We start from the raw sequence: 23,519 nt of genomic DNA, 5'->3' as shown, positions 1-23,519 counted from the left end.
AATTATTACTATACATTTTTTAAACCTGATTTCAAAAGTTTGTTCCTATGACATTAGTCAAATTGTGGATTGGGTGAAAACCTAGTATGTGATACTTCTACTTTTGGGGATGTCCAACACTTGTGCTAGAAAGGAAGTCTAACAAATTGAAATCAAAAGATAGAAAAATGTATGTTTATGTTGGGTATCCAAAAGGAAATGCAGAAGATTGTTTTGGTAGTCATAAAGAAGATAACGTGTTTGTAAAGTACAAATACAAAGTTCTTGATGATGACTATGTGAATAATCTTAAAGCAAAACATATAATTGTTCTAGAAGGAAGATGTCAGAATTTACTGTAGGACAACTATGAAATACATTTAGAAATGAGATGGTTGTATTAGATACACCACAAATGATTATTCTAAATATATAGCTAGTACACAAGTACAATATTGTAGTGGGAGGATTATTAATTCATACTTTTAGGATAGACTTTTGAAGTAATTCAAAAAAGGATATGAATTTGATCCTCGGTCCTACGTAGAGTCAATAGATGATATGAATATGGATTATTGGATCAAGGTTATATAAATAGAATTAGATTCTATTTAAAGTCTAGAACTTGTAGAGGCGTCTAATGGCATTAAGCCTATTGTTTTCAAATAGGTCTACAATAAAAATGAGATTGATAGAATTGAAGGTTCAAACCTTCAAAGTCAAGACTAATGGCGAAAAGATTTATTCAGAAAGAAATGGTTCGATTATGAAAGGATTTTTTCACCAATAGTCAAGTTTGACACTATCTAGATTCTCTTATTCATTGTATTTCATTTGGATGAAATATGGCAATGGATGTCAAGAAAGCTTATTTTAGTAGCAAAATTGAGAAAGACATCTATATGATGTAACAAGATTTGTACATAACAAAGAACCAGTAGTGTTTAGTATGCAAGTTGCTTAAATTCCATTTATGGACTAAAGCAAGCATCTAAATCATAAAATATCATCTTTGATCAAGAAATCAAATTGTTTGATTTTGATCAAGTATTAAAAGGCCTTAGGTGTGTAAAAGCTATATAGAATAATAATTTTCTTAATGTATGTTGATGACATTCTAATCATTTAGAATGATGTAAAGATATTGTCATTAATGGAGTTTTTAGTTGTCTAGTCTAGTTTGATATAAAGTACTTAGGAAAGACTGGTCACATCTTAAGAATTAAACTTAGTTAAAATTCAGAATTTAGGATGTTTGGTCTATCTCAAACTGCTTAAATAGATTAGATTCTAGCTAAGTATAGCATGTAATCCTTCAAGAAAGGATTCTTTCCTTTTAAGTTTGAAGTTCCTTTATATAGGATTATGGTCCTAAGACATATAAAAGGAAGAGCATATTGAGACGGTTCCTTATATCAAATAGATAGAAAGTCTTTATGCTATTCTACATGCTAGGCTAAATATCTATTTTGCGGTGAGCATAGTAAGCAAATATCAATTGAATTAAAGATCACTTAATTAAGTGGGAGTAAAGCATATACTCAAATGTCTTGGGAGAATGAGGGATTATATGCTTGTCCACAGAAGTGAAGTTTTGATAGTTACTGGATGTACAAATACTGACTTGTAGTTTGATTGTGATTCATGAAATTGGACTTCAAGATACGTGTTCATCTTTGGTGGTGAAGATACACATTATGAAGTTGAACTTCAAGATATGTGTTCACCCTAGATGGTGAAGATACACATTAAGTGTAAATAGTATCTTCTCATTAGAGAGATATGAGTACATGAGAAATAGTAGTAGAAAAGATAATTTATGCATTAAATCTGGCTGTAATTTGTTTCCATGCCTTGCCTTAGAGTGATTATGAATTACTCTAAATGAAAATAAATGTCGAATATATGATAAATTGTCTTTGAGGGCAAGTGGGAGATTGTTGGGGTTTATGCCCTAAAATCCAATTTATTAGCATATCATTAACAATTAAATTGTTTAATTATATGAGACTATTTATAAATGAACTAATGGGACATTATCTTAGTCCATGAGATGCATTGTATGTGATTTAGTCACAGAAGATGTAAATCACAAGTTCCTTGTAAACTCAAAATGTAGTTCGAGTTGGTGATGAAATTGGACGTTTCATCTGCGAAGACTATAACATATCAACTAAGATGATTTTTCTTGATCATGGAAATGGAGATTTCTAGTTGGTATGTTGATATGTTTTAAGAGTTAAAACATATTGAACTAGACCGCTGTGAGATTTATTATTCTCATAAAGACTATCAAATGAATAATAAATCTCACGACTTCTATTTACATGAACTCTTAATCTTGAGAGAATAATGGACTTGATTATGAGATGTAGGTTGCTTTGATATATCAGGAGTGAGATCTATTAGTTACGGTCAAAACCTCAGTATGTTGGGCAGCCATATTTAGTGTTGATGGAACATGTATTCTCAAGATGAAATTCATAGTCTCTTAATGGAGATACAAAATATTCTCTTGAGATAAGTTTAATGGGTTTGGTTATTCAGAGAGTTGGGCTCAACCACTTTAGTAAAAAGTTACTAAAGTATATATTTATGAAATTGGATTTCGTAAATATATAAAGAATAACTTAAAGGATCGGGTACTCAAGTATAAGATGTAGTAATTTACAAAGCGGCAATCTACATTCATAACTTTGTATTACTACGAATATTTTATGAAGGGGTTGCATGTATAATAAAGTCTCGGAATATAATTTATAGATAAGGCCTAGAGTGCAACTATATTTATATAGTGATATTAAATATAGTTAATGGTAACTTTGGACTTGTCAAGAGTTGGCAAGAAAGTCCAAGGCCTATTGAAACTAGTGTCTTATTGGTCCCACTCCAAGCCACACACAAGAGCCCAATTGGAATAGCCCAAAAAGCTAGTCCAATTAGATAATCAATTCTATATATAAGAAGAGAAACATACAAAATTTTGTGGTGTGGTGTGAGATATCATTCTGAAATGGTGAGTATGTGACTGTTGGACTCTCTCCTATTCTCTCCTTAGAAACTGATTGAGAGACCACACATCTTGGGCATTAAATGAAATTATAGTGAAGATTAAAAGTCTTCCCAAGTGCTTCTGATCTTCGGTTTTGAATTTCACCGCACTAAGGTACGCTTTCTTGTTCTTTAATTCTGAAACTTACATAGTACATGTTATCAATTGCGAATGAAGTAGATTCGTTAATTTTTCTGTTGTGCATGTTTTGTATGAGATACAAACACGTATTTTCCATGCATTTTTCCAACACAGGGTCTATTTGAGATCTGCTTATTTTGCTGAAACTGAAAACTTTTTATTAAAAGTACTGTAGGTAAAAGTAAAAGTTAGCTAAAATAGTATAGCGAGACTTATAAATAGTACCAAAAAGTGCAGTAGGGCTCATGAATAGTAGCAAAAATAAGTTGAATAGTAAAATAAGTTGACAAAAATAATTTTTGCCAAATACACTGAATGGTGTCTTTTTTTGTTTTTGTTAGGGCTTAGCAAATAATCTCTATTGAACCACAGAAGAGGGCAACGCAAATAGTGTTAGAAGTATGTAGTGAGCATTAGCACTAGTAGAGGCAAATTGCTAAAATTCTAAATTTATCAACCAAATGTAACAAAATGCTCCTACATTGGTGGAGGCAAAGCCAAATTTTTGTCTGTTGAGCTATGATGCACTACTATTTTTGCGTGTGCATTGAAGCTCAGATGCTAAAAAAAACAAATTTATTAAAAAATATATTATTTTATTGTGTTGGTAGTGGTTGTTGTTGTTTATTGTAGTGAATATATATTATTTTATTGTGTAAAATATTAAAATAAAATCACTGATGTTGGGTGTTTTGTAAAGTGGGGTGGTAAAATAGATAGAGTAGCTTTTTGTGGTGTCAAATTGATAAAATTTTGGCTCCACCAATGCTGATAAATGAATAAATTTACCATATCCCAATAGCTTAATTTTTTGAGACAATCTGTAATTTAACATGGTATTAGAGTAGGAGATCCTAAGTTTGGTCCCTATCTCCTCCACTCTACCTCCCATTGAAATTCTCACGAGTTTTGGCTCACACGTAAGGAGGAGTTAGGGGTGTCCAAACCTGACCCACACCTGCCGGACTGACCAAACCGCTCGATCTCCACCCGATTTCAGCCTGAACTGACGCTCCCGTCGATCGGTTACGGGTTTTCGCGCCCAAGACCTAACGTAGACAGGTCGAGTGGTTGGTTTTTCTCCAAAACCCAAGCCACCTGACCCGACCGATGTTATGTACAAATTCGGCCAACTCTGGCAAGATCAAGCTTAGATTCAAGGAGATCTGGCAAGAGCTCAACCGTATTTGGTAAGACTGAGCTTAGATTTGAGGAGATCCGGTGATATCAAGCTTAGATTCGAGGAGATCCGATGATATCAATATTAGATTCGAGGAGATCTGACGAGTCTTGACTGTATTTGGTAAGATCAAGCTTAGATTCGGCTAAATCCCAACAAATTTTGGCGATTTTGGTGCAGATTTCGGCAATTTTTGATGCCGATCTAGTCAGTTTTTGCAGATTCCAGCGAGTAGAGTGCAAATTCCAGTGACATTTTCAGGCTCCTACGACTCTCTCCACCAACCGAACTGACCCGAGCACCATTTGAACCCGAAATTAACTTGATCGATTGACGCCAGCGGTCGGTTTAGGGTCCCTTTGCCTTCCACCCGATGCCGGTGGGTCGAGTCCGAGTTGGACCCAAAACCGACCCGGCCCGACCCGTGGATAGCCCTAGGAGGAGTGTTAAAAGTATGTAGTTAAATGATTAAAACTACCATCTATCAATAGATAAAACTTTTGGAAAAATAGGTAATTTAACAACTACCCATCTATCAATAGAAAAAAAAAACTAAATGGAAGGAGCTAGGTTAGGTCACTCATTACAAGAAGAAGCAGGACAATATCACTTACAATTAGTGAATATGAAATTAATGCAATGTGTTTAATTGGTTCATTAATTTATTGAGAAGGTTTGCTCAAAAAAAAAAAAAATTATTGAGAAGGCGTCAACCTATGGAATATATACATATATATAATATTCAAAATATATATATATATATATATATATATATATATTCTCTATTCTTATATTGAAATAATAATAAAAAATTCATAAAGTAGTCAAAAATTGAAAATGAGAGAATCATATTTTAGATCATATAATAATGATTAAGAGATGTAGAACCTATGGATAATGTAGGGTTGTATGGATGTGTTTAGTTGTTTACTGTCGTGCATGCTTTAGGAATCATTAACGGATTCCTTACTAGAACTAAGTTATAGAACATAAGACTAGAGGTTGGCCACGGTGGAATTTGGTGGCTAAGAGCAATTGCATCAGTTGGTGTATAAGTATGTATAATAAAAGAAATGCTTAAATTTGCACATTTTTGATTAAAAACAGCCCACATCAGTAAGTGCATAAGTGTGGATATTTTACATTTTCCTTCAAATTGCTACAGTACCGTGTAAATATACACGGTTACTGTAGCTGCGTAAAATCTTATTTTATATTTTTTTCTCTCACCTCTCTTCTTTCTCCATCTGACTTCTCTCTCTCTGCCTTTCTCTCTCTGCCTCTCCCTCTTCCTCTGAACTGGACAAAACCCATCAACCACCGAGCATCGACCATTGTTCAACCACCACCGCAACAGCACCACCCACCTCCGCAACAGCACCACCCACCTCCGCAACAGCACCACCCACCTTCGCAACCTAACAACACCCACCATCACCACCAAATTCAAAAACAGAAACCCAAAATAAAAAAAAATCAACCCAAAATAAACAAAATAAACAGAAAATTAAACTAAAATCAACCCAAAATAAACAAAAACAGAAACCAAATTCAAGGATCGGATTGGAGCTCGGTCAGATTGAGAAACAAAGGACAGAGCTGGGATCGGATCGGAGCTGGATCGGATCGAGAAACAGGGGACGGAGCTGGGATCGGATCAGATCGAAGCTAGATCAGATCGAGAAACAGAGATGGAGCTCGGATCGGATCGGAGGATCGAGAAACATAGACGGAGCTCGAATCGGATCAGAGCTGGATCGGATCGGATCGAGAAACAGAGACGGAGGGTTGATCTAAAATGGGTAGATATATATATATATATATATATATATATACATATAGAGAGAGAGAGAGAGAGAGAGAGAGAGAGAGAGAGAGAGAGAGAGAGAGAGAGAGATGAATAAAAAATGAACAGAAGGAGAGAGAGATGAATCAGAAATGAACAGAAGAGAGAGAGTGCGCGCGTCAGGCAGTTGAGATAAATAATAAAAAATGGTGAAAAAATTGATTATTTAATTAATAGAGGTAGTAGAATAGATGAACTAATGTGGATGTTTTGTAAAAATGAATGTGTAAAATCTTAAAAGTAAGTTTTTTGTGTAAAATAGACGGAATCTTTTAAAGGAGCTGATGTGGTTGCTCTAATACCTTCTCAAGACGTCCCCTAATTTCGAATCTAGTATTTGGTGTGAAAACTTTTGCAAGGGGTCAAAAAGTCTGTTCCTAAACCAAAACCAGGTGATGACTCTTAATCCTCTACTTCCGACCCACCCGGTCAAGGCGTACTTCTTAGGGAATACCTTACATAGGACAGTAAGTCTACAAAGAGGACCTAGGCATGATGTGAAAGAAAATTTGAAAAACGACAATAAAAGCCCCTAAAATCTTTTTTTTTTTCCCAACAATCCTTAAACCTTTTCCCAACAACCGAGTTTTTTTTTCTATTTAACATGATTTTCAGAACAAATTCATTAGTTAGCATGCTTATGAAACATATTTGTCAACTAGCATCTCAATTCTTTAAGACTTAAGATTGCTTATTGTCCCCCACCAAAGAAAGAAAAGAATTAGCCAAAAACAAACCCAATCTCAGGTAGTGGAGAGCCCCAACACCACAGCAGTCATCGCTGCTCGCCGCCGCTCTGGTGCTGAGATCAAAATCCTCAAAAAGGGCCCCCCCACTCCGGTACCTTGGGGTTGTGTTTTGATAGGTACTGTGGGATTGTGTTTTGGTTTGGGTTTGGAGAAATGGGTATTTTCTGATTTTTGAGTTTGGGTGTTCACTACTCTTAGGTATACATCACCATTCCATCATAAAGTAACAATGACTGACAAATCTTCCCAACCCGTGTGAATTGCTTAGAGAAATATAAATATGTAGAAACCAAGTCCAACAATATCTATAAAATGTTGCTAACTGGTTATACTTGGTTTGATAGAACTTTTTACTGGCGACTTAGGGAGGCTAGATCTCCTGTTGAGTTTTCTTGCTTTGGAAATTTTTCCATAATAATAATTCTAACATTTAGAAAGAATCTTATCAAACACTTGGTGAATAAGTCTCACCACACTCAAGTAGAATACACGTGAATTCTCAATAAAAGAGAAGTTTTATTGATACTTATAACATTACATTTTGCTACATACACCACACACCACTCTTCCTTCTTATTTCACTCGCTTTCTTATACTTATTGGAGACTCATGCAAATGATGAGAATAACCATATACACATCACAAAGGAGACAAATGCTTTAAGAAGAAATCACCGGCCTATTGCTAGAGTCCATGATGACTTCTACGTCTTCAAAACATATTTTGTGGCAAAATTGAAGTCTTCAAAACATATTTTTTGGCAAAATTGAAGTTTGAGGTTTTTTGTATACACTCCGATCAGTATGAGTATCATTATATCGTTGGCTCAAGTAAGTCTGACATAAGATTGGTGGAAACCTAGCAAAACAGAGAAATGCATAGAAATAGAAAAGTTAGAGTTTGAAACGCAGTGTTTAATATTTCCAAGTTCATGCATATGACTACTTTTATAACTGCCACCTAATTATCCTCATACATTAAGGGTGATTTAGATCTTCAATATCCTTGAAAAAAAGTGAATGTGTAAGGTATTAACTTACTTGGGAGGATTATTTTCTGACTTGCAGGTTGGCAAGCACTCAACAAGACAATCATGACTAGGTTCCACGAAATATGCCATCTGCCACAGGGAAAAGGAAATAAGATATGCATGAACCATTATAAATTTCAAAATTTGTACATGAAAGTAATAGAAAAAATGTTTTGTAAATTAAGAAAAATTAAAATAAAAACACTAAATGAATTACACCAAATATACAAAATGTAAATGTCACGAAAAATTAGGGGTAAGGCTACTTGCCAACCCCGTCCTAGACTCCGCAGAAATGGGAGCATCAATGAAAGCCCTATGCATTAGTACAATCCTTTAAATATCATGCAAATTAAACAAGAATAGGATCCAAATTAAAGTTCCTCACTCAGCTAACAATTTCATTTACTGTACAACTCGATTCTAAGCCACCAAGACATTTCAAATGGTCTTAAAAATAGAAAGAAGCTAAAAGATTTGTTTGTCTTTTTATTCATACTCGCAATTGCTAGGAGAGGAGAAATCTAATCCATGATTTGTTAGCTACAAATAACATAATAGAAACAAGGAAGATAAGCACAAACATATAAGAATACAGGATTTATGTTGCTTACCCAAAATTAGGGCTACGTGAATATGTCTATGTGTGGTTGTGGTGGGTTTAGGGATAGGAAGATGTGGATTTAGGGTTTAGAATTGTCAAAGAGAGGGTTTTCAGGTTGTGTTAGGAATTAAAAGGTGGTCTGATGAGTTATATCTTAGGTCTTACTTAGAATATCCAAGTTCTTGATAAGTTGCTATTCTAGCAAAATATTTAACCAAAATAGCAACTGTAAGCTTATCCAAAGTTTCTCGCATGTTAGAATATCTAACGTCCACAAGGTTGTTGCAGTTTTAGTTTTTATTATTTTTATTATGATGTCTTACAAAAGAAGTTACAAGGATCATAAGTATATAAACCATCCATTCGGTTATCACCAGGCTATATAAATATTTTATATTTCAAGTTATTGTGTTTTATAATTATGGTTCAAAAGATGAGTTTATGAATCGAATAATAAATAACATCCAATTAGCATAAATTTGACACGCATATTAAAAACATAGAGAACATGTTTCTATAACTCGTGTGTGTAAAATTATCATAGTACACATAAGGCTTTTAATGTATTCTCAAATACTGAAAGTACCCCCAATAATTGTAAGGACTTCAACAAGGCTAACACTAACATAACTACCATAATAGATAAAGCTTCACACAAAAATGAGCAAGTCACTTAATATAACTAACACAATAGATCAGACTTCACACACAATGAGCAAGTCAGTGGGGCAAGAGAATCAGTGCACTACAAATATTGATAATGAAAATGAAGTCAAATTGGCTCAATAAAATACCAAGGTTTCAGGAGAATAATTTATCTTAGATCAACCTGATGGCCACAATAAAACTACCGCAACTGATTCTACCACTAATAGGGGTCAACTGTAAAAGGTAGATCCAAGTAGCTAAAGATTCAAACAGTAATACTCTACGTGGCCATTTGTAACGCATTTAAAACTACCACAACTGATTCTGCCACTAATCGGGGAAAATATTAAAAAGTAGGTCCAAGTAACTAAATTTTCAAATGGCGAAACTGTAAATGGCCATTTGTAACACAATTCAGTACCCTGCAAAAAAACATTCCAGCTGCAAGTAATAAATAAAAGAGAAGACAGAGAGAAAATAATGTTGACCCTTTATATGATGATATTGCAGAAACTGATACTATAAGCACGGATCATCTAAGGCTTATAAAGGGTCTTGCAACAATTTTCACTCAAAAAGAAAGGGGAAAAAAAAACAGGGGCCTTACAGAATATCTCTCTTGACCATTCACCAAAACTCTGTGCAATGTGGACCTGAGTACACATGTAAAGCAAAATGTCAATCAAACAAGAGTAAGGAAGAAGATTTTCAGAAAAGTTGGCAAAGAAAAGAGAGTTTTCATCCCAGAGAATGCTCAACAACAAACTTTTATAAGAAAAAGTAAAACAAACAGATCAGCAGTGGCAAGAATATGTTCATGAATATTGTCTTGGATATGATGTATTGGGGAAATCTAGGCCCTGTGGACTTCAACCTGGAGCTAGATTACCAGTAAAACCAGAACAACACTAACAGTTGACAGCTCATTAAAATTAGTATAATTACCACTACTAGTACTATGGAAAAGTTCAGTAGTTTAAAGTTCATCAGTGCAATACTAGCTCATATATGATTGAATAATTTTTCTCACATTTTGATTGGGGATTCAAAATGTATAACGACTCCAAAACGGCTAAATCTACAACTTGAATTCTTCAAGACAATTTGGATGACAAATAGCAATATTGACAAATGGTGCAATATAAACAGTCTAGACCTCAAATAAAAAATCAAATCCAAATATTTACCATGGTTTAACCCTTTCAATTAAGTTCACAACAATCACAACTGACAAGTTTATTAGAGGAAAGAAATGTTACAATTTTGAAGATAAACAGGATTCTCTTCCAGATCATTTACATGATAGCCATCAAGTGACCAGGCCAACACAATTTAGAACAGTCAAGTATAACAACTAAATACCAAATGCAATTAAGGATGAAAAGCTCTGGGGAGCGAAACGTATCACAAAGCTTGTTTAATAACAAAATTATCTCTTATACAGGATAGAGTGAAATTTGGACCATTGCTACAACTAAGAGATGTACATTACTTGAAAACACAGTTGCTCCAGCGCTCCAGCATGTCACCAAGATTCACAATAAACGCTCTGTCAAAGATAAACCGTAAAAAATAAAATCACCATCCCAAATTAAACAGAATGCTTTCTATTACATTTTAACATTTTATCATGCAAGCATGTAATTCTTCACACAAAGCATATTGAAAGATCTTTACTGCATGCTGATAGACATTGCAGCAAAACAATAAACAGCTAAATGGTGGCATACTGGCATGTTATCAATAACAGTAATGTAACCTGGAAGGCTGGAACAAAAATATTATGATGCTGGAGTGGGAGTATAACGTTTCAAATCAATAACATACCAGACATAGTAAGTTCATTGATTGAATTGCATGCTTTACATTAAGATCTATTTATAAAGGGACTTCCTCTTATCAAAAAAATAAAAAAATAAAAAATAATTGATGGGACTCCTATTAAATGCTATAGTATCTAATTAAGTTGTAAAGAGCTCAAAACCAAGTTTGATCTGGAAGTATGAATTCATAGAATCCAGAATAAAAACTCACAGCAGAAATAATCACAAATGCAAGAGAAAATAGGCTACTACACAATGTGAGATAATGTATACTAAAAAAACGTTACAACATATGTTGAGACACGATCTATTTCCATGAATGTTAAATTGACTCACCCTTTTAGTGGTGGTACATCTTCCCATATCTGAGGCTTAGCATCCCTATCCTTGCATATCTGCAAGCAATTAACAAAATTGCACCAACTAATCAGATTACACAGTCATTTGAGTTTTACTTCACCCAAAAAAATGTTCATTTTTACAGCAGTCTTCTTACTTGGAGACCTGGGATGCCGTCTGTTGACAAGAGAGTTATCAAACCATAGTCAGAATGAGCTCCAGCTCCAAATATCCCCTTTGATGGATCAGAAATTCCACCTAAAAAACCCCTCCCTGTATTACTAATGATACAACAAGGCCAAAAAATTCAAAATGTTCCAAGAACAAAAATTGTAATTTCAACCTTCATAGTGTAGTAAGCGCAAGATTGCAATAGGCTTGCCAAGCATTTCTGGCTGGTCAAAGAAATCAACCTTCAGATCAAGTGCAAGAGCAATTATCCTGGCAACTGTCCTTGCCACCTCTCTGAAGGCACAAAAGGAATAGATAGTTGGTAATTTACCCTATTTGAATTCATTATACAGAAAATTGATTCATGGGAACAATTATGACAATTGATGGAATAACAAAGTTTAAACACACAAATTAATACGGTTAACCAGAATTACACGAAGAGACTCCTTAAGAAACTGCCACTTACATATCCTACCTGCATGTGCATGTGTGTGCATACAAGACCTTGCTAATAGTTCCATTATACAAACTATACGTTTGCTAAAACTTACAAAGCCTCTCGATGATAATTCTCCATTGTCTCCCTCCATCCAGGAACTAGTTCTAAAGACAGCAACAAGTTCAACATTCAATAACATACTTCACGGAACCCAAAAAAAAAAAACATATATAGTGAGCTGGTTTCACTGCCAATAGAACCACAGGGGAGAGAGCGAGAGAGCACCAATCATAAAAAAGCTTGAGCTTAGTTTTCAGGGTCCTATAGTTACCTGGCTCAGGCCAAACATTTGGACCATAAAATGGTTTTTCTGCTTCTGGGTCACCTTCAGCTACTTCCACTCCAATATAATATCCTTCCTTATAATCTCCTGATTTTACAATACAAACAAATTATAGATAAATAATAAGGATAAACCCAGTTGGAGAAAAAAAAAAGAAATTAAATATTGAAACTTGGCAGGAAAAAACAAACCTTTAAGTTGGTTTTCAGGGTCCAAAAGCTCGTCAAGAATAGGGGTGTAACCCCTATGTTTCTCATTCCTTAAAAGCTTCATTTTCTCACTTAATGGTTGTTCGAACATCCTTTTGCTCTGTGCAAAAACCTCGTCCATGAACTCCTGGCTTATCCCATGGTTTACGACGTAGAAAAATCCCGAATCCAAACAGGCCTTCGCCAAGAAATTAACACAAACAAAAACGCTTTAAAATAGTAATAGTTTGTTTATGGGTATGGATATGTAATTGAACAGTACCTGTTTAAGTAATGAAACAGATTGGTGAAGGTCGGGATTGGAGAGATCAATACAATTGAGGACTGAAGTTTTTGAGGCTCCCTGGCTCTGCATACCGATTTGGATTTGGATTTGGATTTGGGCACTTCTTTCAAATTCAGCTATTAAGAAAATTCCTTATTTTTCTCTTTCTGGCTGCTGCAAGTGCATCATAACTACTTAGGAATTGTGTATTTATACTACTTTAAGGTAAGCCAAGCATGCTGGGACATGAACCTCTTCGATTCATTTCATTTCAAAGTCTGCGAATCTAACAAAATTTTCCACTATTCATTTTACAAATTCATCCTTTAAAAAACTTATTCATTAGTTTATTCAGTTTTTGAAAATTATTTTGTGAAAGCTTATATCACGACTTATTTAGTTATATAGCATTTTTTAATTCAACTTTGTCAAATTTGAGTTCAAAGTAAAATTTAATTCCACTAAAGTCGAGTTCTATACAATTCAATGATATGTGGCAAATGTAGAACTCTATTTTCTCAAACTCAAGTTCCACATTCCGCATAAAACCTATGTCATTTTATGTAAAAGATAATTCATTAAATGATTTTTTTTTAATGTAAAAGACAATACGAGATGGAGGGAGTATATTTTTAGGAAAATGCTAAAGGTATTAAAAGTTTTATTATATAAAACTTACAAACTAATATGTAATTGATAAGTTTCAACTACTTTATAAATGAATATTTGAATTGTCTCTTTATGGTTCGTGATACATCAGTTTTTTTTTTGAGAATGACGTGATACATCAGTTTGTAAGCTTAACAAAGTAAAATTTGTAGTATTCCTAACACTACTCATATATATATATATTTAAAGTGTTTTAATAATCTACCTTTTAATATGAATATCAATAAAAGGTTAATATTAAAACATTTGAAATAAATATTCATATTAATGCCACAAAATTACAGGCCCTTGATTGCCATGATGATTTTTTAGTTGTGAATAAATCATAGAGTTTTTTTATAGTTATTCTCTTGCCATTGTGTTTGATCTATACCATCGAGGTTCATCTAATTACTTTATTTTTTTAAAAAAGTAATTACAACAGGCTGCTAATCTCACAGTTCAAACCTTTTCCCACCTAGACCCTCAAGCATTTTGTACATGGGGAGGTGCCAATTCAGCTATAAGGTCTTTGGCGGTTTATCTAATTACTTAATAGAGAATTTATAAGTCATAATAACAAGAATATGGTTTCTTTATTAAGAACCTTGTTATTTAATTAGTTGGTACTTCTTGGGTCTATCCATAATATCAATTCAAATCCCCTCCTCCCCATTGTTACTATCAAATTATCAAAAAGAGAATAAGGTTTCCTTAAATCATCTAATATATATTCCTAATGTTTTGAAAAATAATATGTTGTGAGTGATTTAATATCACTTTTTTTTTAAAAAAAATTTCATTAAAAAAGAAGAAGAAGATTGATAGTTAGTATGATGGAGGAGTCAACCTTTTGGTGTCATTACTTAGTAGGTCTAAATTTTTTCCCCCTAATTACTAGTCTACTAGACACTAAAAGCTTATAAAATTCAGAATATGAGATTAAAAAAAAAAATAGTATGCTTTTAAAACTCCTTTTTTGAAGGATATAATTGACATAACTATATTTATTTGATGGTCAATTATTAACTATTTGACTTATTAAACTCATGAGTACTCGAAAAAAAAAAAATCAAACAAACAAATAAACAACTTCATTAGCACTCAAAATAGGAAATTCATTAAATACTTTCGGAGTATGGTGATGTGGTGCTCTATCTCCTCACATCCATGAATCATGATGAATTCCACTGTGAATTTAATTAGTGGGGACCACCATGAATATGAAGTAGGTTCTATTATGATTGTGAGTTGCAGCTTGTCATTGTGCTCCATGAATACATAATAATTACTTCTCAAAATAGGTGGTATACAATAGATAATTCGGTAGTAATGAAATCTTTTATAGTGTATCATATATGATTGAATGTTCAAAAAGTGTGTAAAACACCTATGAACGTTTAGACCTCCAATTTACAAATTACCAACACAAGCTTATAATCAAACAATGTATGTGCGGAATATGAAAATAAGCTAAATCAGAATTGGTAAAACAATCTAAACCATAATTAATCACAACCACAATAGCAATTAAAGGTAAAGATTAAAGGAATAGAGATGTAAACAGAAAGACAATACAACAATGTGTTATTGAAGAGGAAACCGAAGTCCTCGGCGTAAAACCTCTCCACCGCACTCCAAGCGGTCAATAATCCACTAGAGAATGAAGTTGGGATACATGAACAGCAGAAGACCCTCCAAGCCTAATCTACCCAGTGTACCTAAGCCCTCTAAGCTCCTACTCTAACAAGGTTACGCCGAACCTTTGTCTTTTCTAGCTTACCGGATTCCGCTGTAGCCCATAGCATCAACCAATATCAATTGGTCCCTTCCTAACTTCTTTCCAAGTACCAAATAACCTTCTCACAGATATGGGTGTGGTGAGAAAAGGATTTGGCTAAAATGTACCTCTCAAGGATGTAGCAATGAAAAGGGTGAGAGTAGAGGAATTTTGGAGAATCAAAGGATGAAAATTATGGATGAGTTAATCTTGTTTTATTCTAGGGTTTCTCTCTCAAAATTCTCTTTGAAAGCTCTCTACAATACGTGCGTATAAGGGGTATTTATACTGGTGTGTGTTTGGAATGTGAAAAGTCAGTTTTAGCCAAACAGGGCATTCTGGTAACTCGAGCTCGCGACTGGAACGAGTCACGAGCTAATTGCCTGGCCAGCTGAAGGTTTTGTCCTGTAGTGCGATAGCTGGTGTGACCCTTCAGCTCTCCCTGCATGCTTCACACGTGTACCTTTTTGGCGACTCGCCAGTTGCGAAGTCCAGTCGCGAGCCAGTCGCGAGGTCAAGTCGCGAGCCCCTGCTTGAGTGCACACTCTTGAGCTTTTCTTCACACTCTCACACACATTACTCTTACATGATTCCCACCTAAATACAAGAGTTTCTAAATGCTGAATTACAAGCAAATTGGCATGGAATAAAGCCAACAAAATGATTGAATAAATTCAATCCTACAATGATTTGATCTCTGCTTCTTCTCACTCACTATCTACAAATTAAAAAAAAAAAACTTAAAAATATTTTCTAAAATAAATTTTATATATATATAAAAAATGCTATTTCTATAACATTTTTACAATATTTTCACAACAAATCCTAAAGGTCCGTTTGGTTGGGAGAATACAAAAGTAGAAGGATAGAAAATGGGGAGAGAATGGAAAAGTGGAGGATAAGAAATATTTTAATTTCTCTCATTTGTGTTTGGTTGGGAGGGTAGAAAAGTGGAGAGATGTAAAACGTTTTTGTTTGGTTAAGAGCACTTACACCAGTCGATGCAAAATAGAAAAAGTTGCCAATTTTACAATTTTTTGTTAAGAAACTACCCACATCAGTTTGTCTAAAACACTGTTTATATGCAAAATTGCACGATTATTGTAGCTTTCTATATGATTATTTTATTTTATTTTCTCTCTCCACTCTCACTTTGACAGAATGGTTTTCTCTTCCCCTCATCTCTTCAATGTCCAGGAAGAAGAAGAAGAAGACCATACCCAGCACCATTGCAACCCAACGACCACCACCACTGCATCCCAACCACCACCACCAAAACCCATCTATTACAACATCATCAAAATCCAAACACAATCATCCCAAAATCAATGGAAATCAACTTAAACCCATCCCAAACCCAACTCAAATCAACCAAAACAAACCTCCAACAAAAAACCTAACAGCAAACCCATTTCAATAGTTGATTTTTCAAACACAAAATCAACAAAATCAAACCAAATACAACTCAAAATCAAACCAAATCCTACCGAAAAACCAATCCCAAACTCAACTCAAATTCAACCCAAACTAAAATCAACTCAAAATCAAACCCATAAGAAAACCCACTAGAGATGCCATTGTATGATATTGCCCCTGTTGCTGGAGCCTTACCAATGTCACCGGAGCTGTTATCGTCTACTGATTTCGCCGGAGCTAATGAGATGACCTTATCGTGTATGTGTGGGGTTTGGGATGAGAGAGGCAAAGAGCAGAAAGTGAGAGAAACATGTTTGAGATTGAGAGAGAGATAAATAAAATAAAATAAAAATGATTATTTAAATAAAATGGAGTGTATAATAGATAAACTGATGTGAGTGTTTTGTAAATGTAGTTGTGTAAAATAAAAAAAGTAGGTATTTTTTGCAAAATAGACAGAAATTTTAAAAGAACTAATGTGGATGCTCTAAGATGAAAAATGAGAGGACTGAAAATAGAGTTTGTATAAATTTACCATAGTGTCCCTATTAAATAACACAGAAATAACACATTATTTACTTTTAAAAAAAATTGTGTATAGATGGGAACTTCATTAAAATGAAAAAAAAAAAGTATAAAAAATTAGTCCAAAACTACTTTCTAAAGAATTAAAAAAAAATCAACAAAACTTAAGAGAAAAGGGCAATGTCTAGAAAAATTCCCCCCCCCCCCCCCCAAAAAAAGGCCAAGCCCAAATGTCCATATGTTGGGGTAAATTTGTCCAAAAGTAGCGAGGAGCAAACTTGTTTTCTCTCCTTTAATCTCCCTAATTTGGGGGGACTGATTTTTGGTGAGTCTGGGGAGAAAACACCCTGGCCCACCAATTTTCTCTCCCCCTCCCCTCCCAACCAAACAAGCACTCTAACTATCTTCTCCCTATTTTTCTCTCCTTTATTTTCCATCCACCCACCCACTTTTCACTCTAACCAAACACAACGTAAGTGTTAGGTTGTTTCGAATTGTTTTTTAAAGAAATCTTGGAATAGATTTTATAGAACGAGAATGATAATAAGATGTGAGGGATTTTTCTTTTGAGACGAAAGATATGAGGGATTTGACAAAACATAGTTTTCAATGTCTATGTAAATTTAACTACGAAAGAAATTTAAAAAAAAAAAAAAAAAACTACATCAAATTTGAGAGAAAAGCAACACGAACCATACATCGGAATAAATTTTAGAGAACAATGTTAATATAATTTTAACAATAAATCTGATCTCACAGCACATTTTACATTTTTTTTAAATAGCTGTTGAGAAGTAATATTTTAATTGATATGTAATGAAAAGTAACTTTAGCAGTGATCTTATGTGAAAGTAATGTTTTACTATTAATTGATTTTTGCCACCTCAACAAATTATAAAAAATTGTGAAATTTGTTATTTATGTAGCATTATTGAAAACTAGTGTATGATCCATGCATATGCACGATACAATTAAAAACAACACAAACACAATTACACACATATGGATCCAAATTATACCTTGTTTAAGTTATAAATATATACATGAGTTTTACTCTCTTTCTTTTTTATTTTATTTTATTTTTTGGATATACACATGAATTTACTCTTTTTTATTGGGTTTTTTTTATGATTTATTTATATTAGACTTTTCGCCTTTTGTACAACATTGACTCACCTAGAAATTAATATATATATATATATATATATATATATATATATATAGAGAGAGAGAGAGAGAGAGAGAGAGAGAGAGAATAATGCTAGAGTCACTATCAATTTTGTTACAAAATTTTTATAAATTAACTTTACGATGATTGTGATTGGTTTAACATCAAGAACATCGTAATAAAGTTCTTGATTACAGTTTTGTGTTTTATTTAAAAGTACGTTGACATTACTAAGAGTCTTGTAACTTGATTGACACTTTATGGTGTTTCCAATTGAAACATTTAGAGTTCAATTTTTTTTTTTTGGGTAATAAGGAGATTAACATATTAAAAAAAAAAAAAAAACTAACTAGCCACCAAAGGCACAATAGAGACAGATACTCTATTGCAGTACAAACCATGAACATCAAAGCTTAACAAAAGAGAAAGTTTCATGGAGGGGGAATCATTAAAAACAACAAAATCTTCCTCTGAAGGCAGCTGCTCTTGGCTAACATTTTTGCGACAGAAATGCCTAAGTCTAACTTGAGGAAGTCTGCTAAGCAAAGACTTGCAATCATTTAGAAGGGCAAAGTATGATCTCTTTGAACCACAATTAGAACTAGCAAGATTCAAAACAATTTTTGCATCAAGTTCAACTTCTAGATATTGCAACTAGTGATTATAGCTAATAATAAACCATCTTGTAAGCCCATAATTCAATTATAACACTAGTAGCAACCCCTATAGATTTGGAAAATGCTTCTCTTCCAACTATTGACTTATAAAAAGAAAAGAAAAGAAAGAATGTACACATCAATTAAAGCTTATGCATTAAAGTTTATAATAACCCTAAAATTACAAATAGCATTGCTCAACTCTTCCAATAAAGAGAAATTCAGTTCAAGATACTTCAAATCCTCCACCCCCACATAATAATAATAATAATAATAATAATAATAATAATAATAATAATAATAATAATAATAATAATAATTGTAAGGAATGGATTTGGTGGCCCAAACGACTGAAGGACCTAGGCCCAAATAGCCCAACATAATGAATTTTTTAGAGAGTGGGCTCCGAAACTAGGCTTTCATGGGTGAGATAGCGCTTACCATGGGCCAAGAAAATCAAAGAGACAAGGAAAAATAGATTGCAATCACAGTATTGAGAAGGATAATTCTCCTCGAATAAGTTCGAGGAGGTTTTGTTCTTGAATATATCACTATCAGCTTGTTTACAATTTCCTTTCTTTGTGTTACGGTGTTTTTTTCTGCTGTTTTTTCGATCCCTTCTCTTTGGGGGACCTTCTACCTTATATAGGCCCTTTTAGAAGATCCTGGCCTTCCATTTGTTGATCATGCCGGCCACCACTCAAGTGCCAATCCCATCATCCACCTTCCCTATACCCCTGTGAGATGTGGCAACTAAGGTAGCACTGTTCAAGGGTCTTCTCCACATAAATGCGGCCATGAGGTTTGGTAGGATGCATTGAATGTGGTAGTAGCCTTTAGCTCTTCAATCACATTAGTGCTAGTCCCCATCCCAAAGCTCTTTCTGCACAGTAAGACCTCCTTTGATGACGTGTTAATGACGTGATCATAGAATCTGAGGACGTGGACTCCTCGGCAAAGTGATTGCCCTTCTCGGCCACACTATGACACGTGGCGTAACTGTCTTACTTGGAATTCTAGTACCCCACAAATAATAATAATAATAATAATAATAATAATAATAATAATAATAATAATAATAATAATAATAATAATAATAAAATTCAATAGTTATAATGGGAGAACGAGGATATGAACTTTGGACATTGGAAACACTAATATGGTTTGTTAAGCTATAAGGCTCTTAGCAAAAAAAAAAAAATTGACGTCACTTTTTAAACACAAAACAAAAAAGTAGTTAAAAATTTATTTATTTTATTGTTAATGTGACAAAAATGATAATTATTTTCACATCAATTTAAAAGCATTTTATAGTAATGCACTATAAAGTTGTGATTTCCAACTATGTTGTGTTGACTTTAATTCCGTGCCAAATTTGATTGTATTTTCTTCAATCATTTTCCCTGTATGTATGTGGAATTAATTGTAAGTGATGAGTGTGAGAGATTGGTGAAGAATCAAATTTCAAAAGTTGAACAAGTGGATTTCGCGAATGACTCGCGACTGTTTCGTGAGAAGCTCACCCGCGAAAAGAGCCACGTATAGAGCACATGACTAGAAGATGAAAAGTCATGCTAGGCTGGATTTTTTGCGACTGTCTTGAGGGCAAGGCCAACCCCCCGTGAAACTTTCTATTTGGCAAAAAGTTGTGTTTTCTTTTACTAAGTCTTTACCCACACTATATATACCCTCATTACCCACAAATTGTAAGGAATGCTTTTTGAGAGAAAACTCTAGAAAATACACTTGAGAGTTAGAGATTGTTATACCCACAATCATCTACACATTTTCTGGTAGTTTTTTCTCAACTTCTACCTCTCCATCTCTATATCTTTGAGAGTTTGCTAGCCCAAAAAATTAACATACTCATACTGAGTGTAAAGTGAGATTTTTGTGTTGCTGGGAAGCATTGGAAGTTGCCATTCATTGGCGGATGCAATCGGGCTAAATTGCGGGATTCAAAAAGTTAGAGAAGACAAGGCTCCGAGAAGTCCGTTGGTAGCGGGAGCTTAGAGGGCTCAAGTACATGAGGTAGACTAGGCTTGGAGGGTCTTTTGTTATTCGTGTACTTCAAATTTATTCTCTAGTGGATCGATTTCAACTTGAAGGGTCACAAAGAGGTTTTTCGCCGAGTTCTTCCGTCGAGGTTTTTCTATTTCCTCTTCGATAACACGTCTCGGTGTTATCTTGTGTTTGCATTTCTCTTCTCTACTCCTTAAGCTTTCATTTTATTGTTGATAATGGATGAATATAGCTTAGGGTAGTGTTATCGGTATTGCGCTTATTTATTATTATTTCGCACTTAATCTAAGTTAGAGTAAAAGCAATCTAGCCGTAATTTTTTTTCTTTTAGGGTCTGAACAAGCTATTGTATTTTAGCACAAATCCGAGTTTTCAATTGGTATCAGTGTGGGTACACTTATCAGATTTCATTATCCTAGTGTGATCCTAGACCTTGTGTGAGATGGATAGATCTCAATCTTTTAATGCTTCTCCCTATTTTGATGGGAGTAATTATGCATTTTGGAAAGTACGTATGCATGCTTTTCTTTGTGCTTTGATGAGACGGTGTGAGATTCTGTTTAGAATGGGTATGTAAGACCTACCATAGCCAAATTCGAATGGGATAAGGCTGCTCTTGCTTTGGCAAATGCCAATAGCAAAGCAATTAACGCTATTTTTGTGGTGTTTCAGCTGATGAGTTCCATATGAAGACCACCAAAGAGGTGTGACTATTCTTGAGACAACCTACAAAGGTACCAAGAAGGTTAATGACACCAAGCTTCAAATGCTCACTAATCGGTTTGAAGAAGTAAAGATGAGCGCCAATGAGTCGTTTGATTCCTTTTATGGGAGACTCAATGAGATAGTGATTGTCAAGCTCAATCTTGGGGAGAAGATTGAAGACACCAAGGTGGTGAGAAAGATCTTGAGATCCTTACCCAAAAACTTCCGGGCTAAGGTCATAGCCATAGAGGAGAGCAAAGATTTGAATGAGATAAAGATTCAAGAACTCATTGGATCTCTATAAACATATGAGCTTAGATTGCCTTCTGACAAATCCAGCAAATCCCTTGCTCTCAAAACTATAAATGAGCGAATGGGTGATTCCTTCGATAAAGACAATGTAGAGAAGGAGGTGGCGTTTTTTACAAAGAATTTCCGAAAATTTCTCAAGATGAAGGACAATGGGAAGTCATTTGGCAAAGGAAAGTTCTCAACCTCCAAGAATGACAAGAGGGAGTTCAAGAAGAAGGATGGGAAAGACTTGTCATCAACTCAAGGAATTGTGTGCTATGAATGTAATGGGCATGGACATCTCAAGAAAGAATGTCCAAACTACTTGCAAGGAAAGGGTAAAGTGTTTGCAACTACCCTTAGTGATTCAAAAAGCTCAAATTTCGATAATGAAGGAGCATGTGATAGTGAGGGAAACTATTCAGCTTTCATGGTAATTACCGCAGTTGACTCTAGAGATAAATTGAGTGAGTTGGTTAATGAGCTAGGTGTACATTCCGAAGGTGAAGAAGTTGATAATTTGGAAGATGAAGATGTGTATCTCAATGAAGGTGAGAAGAACCTTCAAGAAGTATATGATGTGTTGCTTGAAGATTGTGGCAAATATGCCAAAGTTGAAAATAACATAGTTAAAAAGATGAAGAAAATTGAAAAAGAGCATAAGTCCACAATTGTGCAACTCAAGGACGCTTAATGTGAAGTTGAAGGGATGAAGGAAGAATTGTTGAATGCCTACTCGAAAATCAATTTCCTTGAACTTGAAATCATTCAAGCAAATGTCAAAGTAGAGAGTATTTCCACTAAAAAACTTGACAGCGTGCTCTCTTCTTAAAAACCTTCAACTGACAAGACTGGTTTAGGTTATACCGGTGAAGGAAGCTAAGGTAGTGAAACCAGGAAGGAAGTGAGGTTTGTGTTGGCCAAAAGTGTAGAGAAGCCCAAGGTTGAGAACCATGTTGTTGCAAAGAGAACCGTTGGTGCAAAACCAACGTAAAAAGGGAAGTATTACCCAAAAGTCAAAGAGGAGCTCAAGTGAAGCATTTTTGTCACCATTGTGGCGTGCGGGGACATACAAGAACAAATTTCAAGCTTCAAGTTCTTAAGAGGGCAGACTCTCTATGTGCCTAAGATAGCTTAAGAAGAATGTCGAAGGGAAACCAAACCAAAGGAGAAAATGAGTGACAACTTATTGGAGATGCTATGGAGATGTTGAAGAACATTTCATCATGCCTTGCTAGTTTTACTCCGAGGTTTGAGAATTATGTCAGTCGTACCCCTCCATCTAAGGATCTCACCCAAAACACTCGTATAATGTGGGTGAAGAAAGGTACTTATGCATGATCACTCACTATGCCCATGCATTAATACTTCCAATTTATTAGGGTTATAGTTTCATGTATCATGACATATGCAATCTTCTTGTGCCATTGCTTCCGTTTTAAGCATGTTTCTTTTACAAGTCTTTGTTTGTTTACTTTGTTTTTGTT

At 34.4% G+C, this 23,519-nt stretch overlaps 1 protein-coding gene across 2 annotated transcripts; it reads right to left on the bottom strand.

Annotated features, from left to right (window-relative positions):
• Positions 1-7,446: 7,446 nt before the first annotated feature.
• Positions 7,447-13,125, bottom strand: LOC142622855 (kihadalactone A synthase LFS-like). 2 transcript variants are annotated; one of them, XM_075796410.1, is made up of 11 exons: positions 12,819-13,125; positions 12,539-12,734; positions 12,336-12,434; positions 12,117-12,168; positions 11,735-11,856; positions 11,549-11,649; positions 11,389-11,447; positions 10,722-10,778; positions 9,837-9,882; positions 7,988-8,067; positions 7,447-7,805 (listed from the first exon to the last, which is right to left on the bottom strand). In XM_075796410.1, the coding sequence occupies exons 1-11, from the start codon at positions 12,909-12,911 to the stop codon at positions 7,691-7,693; spliced, it is 1,020 nt and encodes a 339-aa protein (XP_075652525.1). In that variant the 5' UTR covers positions 12,912-13,125; the 3' UTR covers positions 7,447-7,690. The 2 variants fall into 2 exon arrangements, with proteins under 2 accessions (XP_075652525.1, XP_075652526.1); XM_075796411.1 differs by lacking the exons at positions 11,735-11,856; positions 12,117-12,168 and having other exon boundaries at positions 12,819-13,044.
• Between the last annotated feature and the right edge of the window lie 10,394 nt (positions 13,126-23,519).

Source organism: Castanea sativa, chromosome 1 (genome assembly GCF_040712315.1).
Source record: "Castanea sativa cultivar Marrone di Chiusa Pesio chromosome 1, ASM4071231v1".
NCBI classification, from domain to species: Eukaryota; Viridiplantae; Streptophyta; class Magnoliopsida; order Fagales; family Fagaceae; genus Castanea; species Castanea sativa.
This window is presented reverse-complemented; position numbering and strand designations above follow the sequence as displayed.

What these genes read in the sequence shown, in the direction of transcription:
- LOC142622855 (XM_075796410.1), bottom strand. Translation starts at nt 12,911, where the DNA reads ATGCAGAGCCAGGGAGCCTCAAAAACTTCAGTCCTCAATTGTATTGAT. An exon ending in ACGGCATCCCAGGTCTCCAA is followed by an intron (nt 11,448 to 11,548) that starts GTAAGAAGACTG and finishes AATTGCTTGCAG; the next exon opens with ATATGCAAGGATAGGGATGC. An exon ending in GATGTACCACCACTAAAAGG is followed by an intron (nt 10,779 to 11,388) that starts GTGAGTCAATTT and finishes TATCTTTGACAG; the next exon opens with AGCGTTTATTGTGAATCTTG.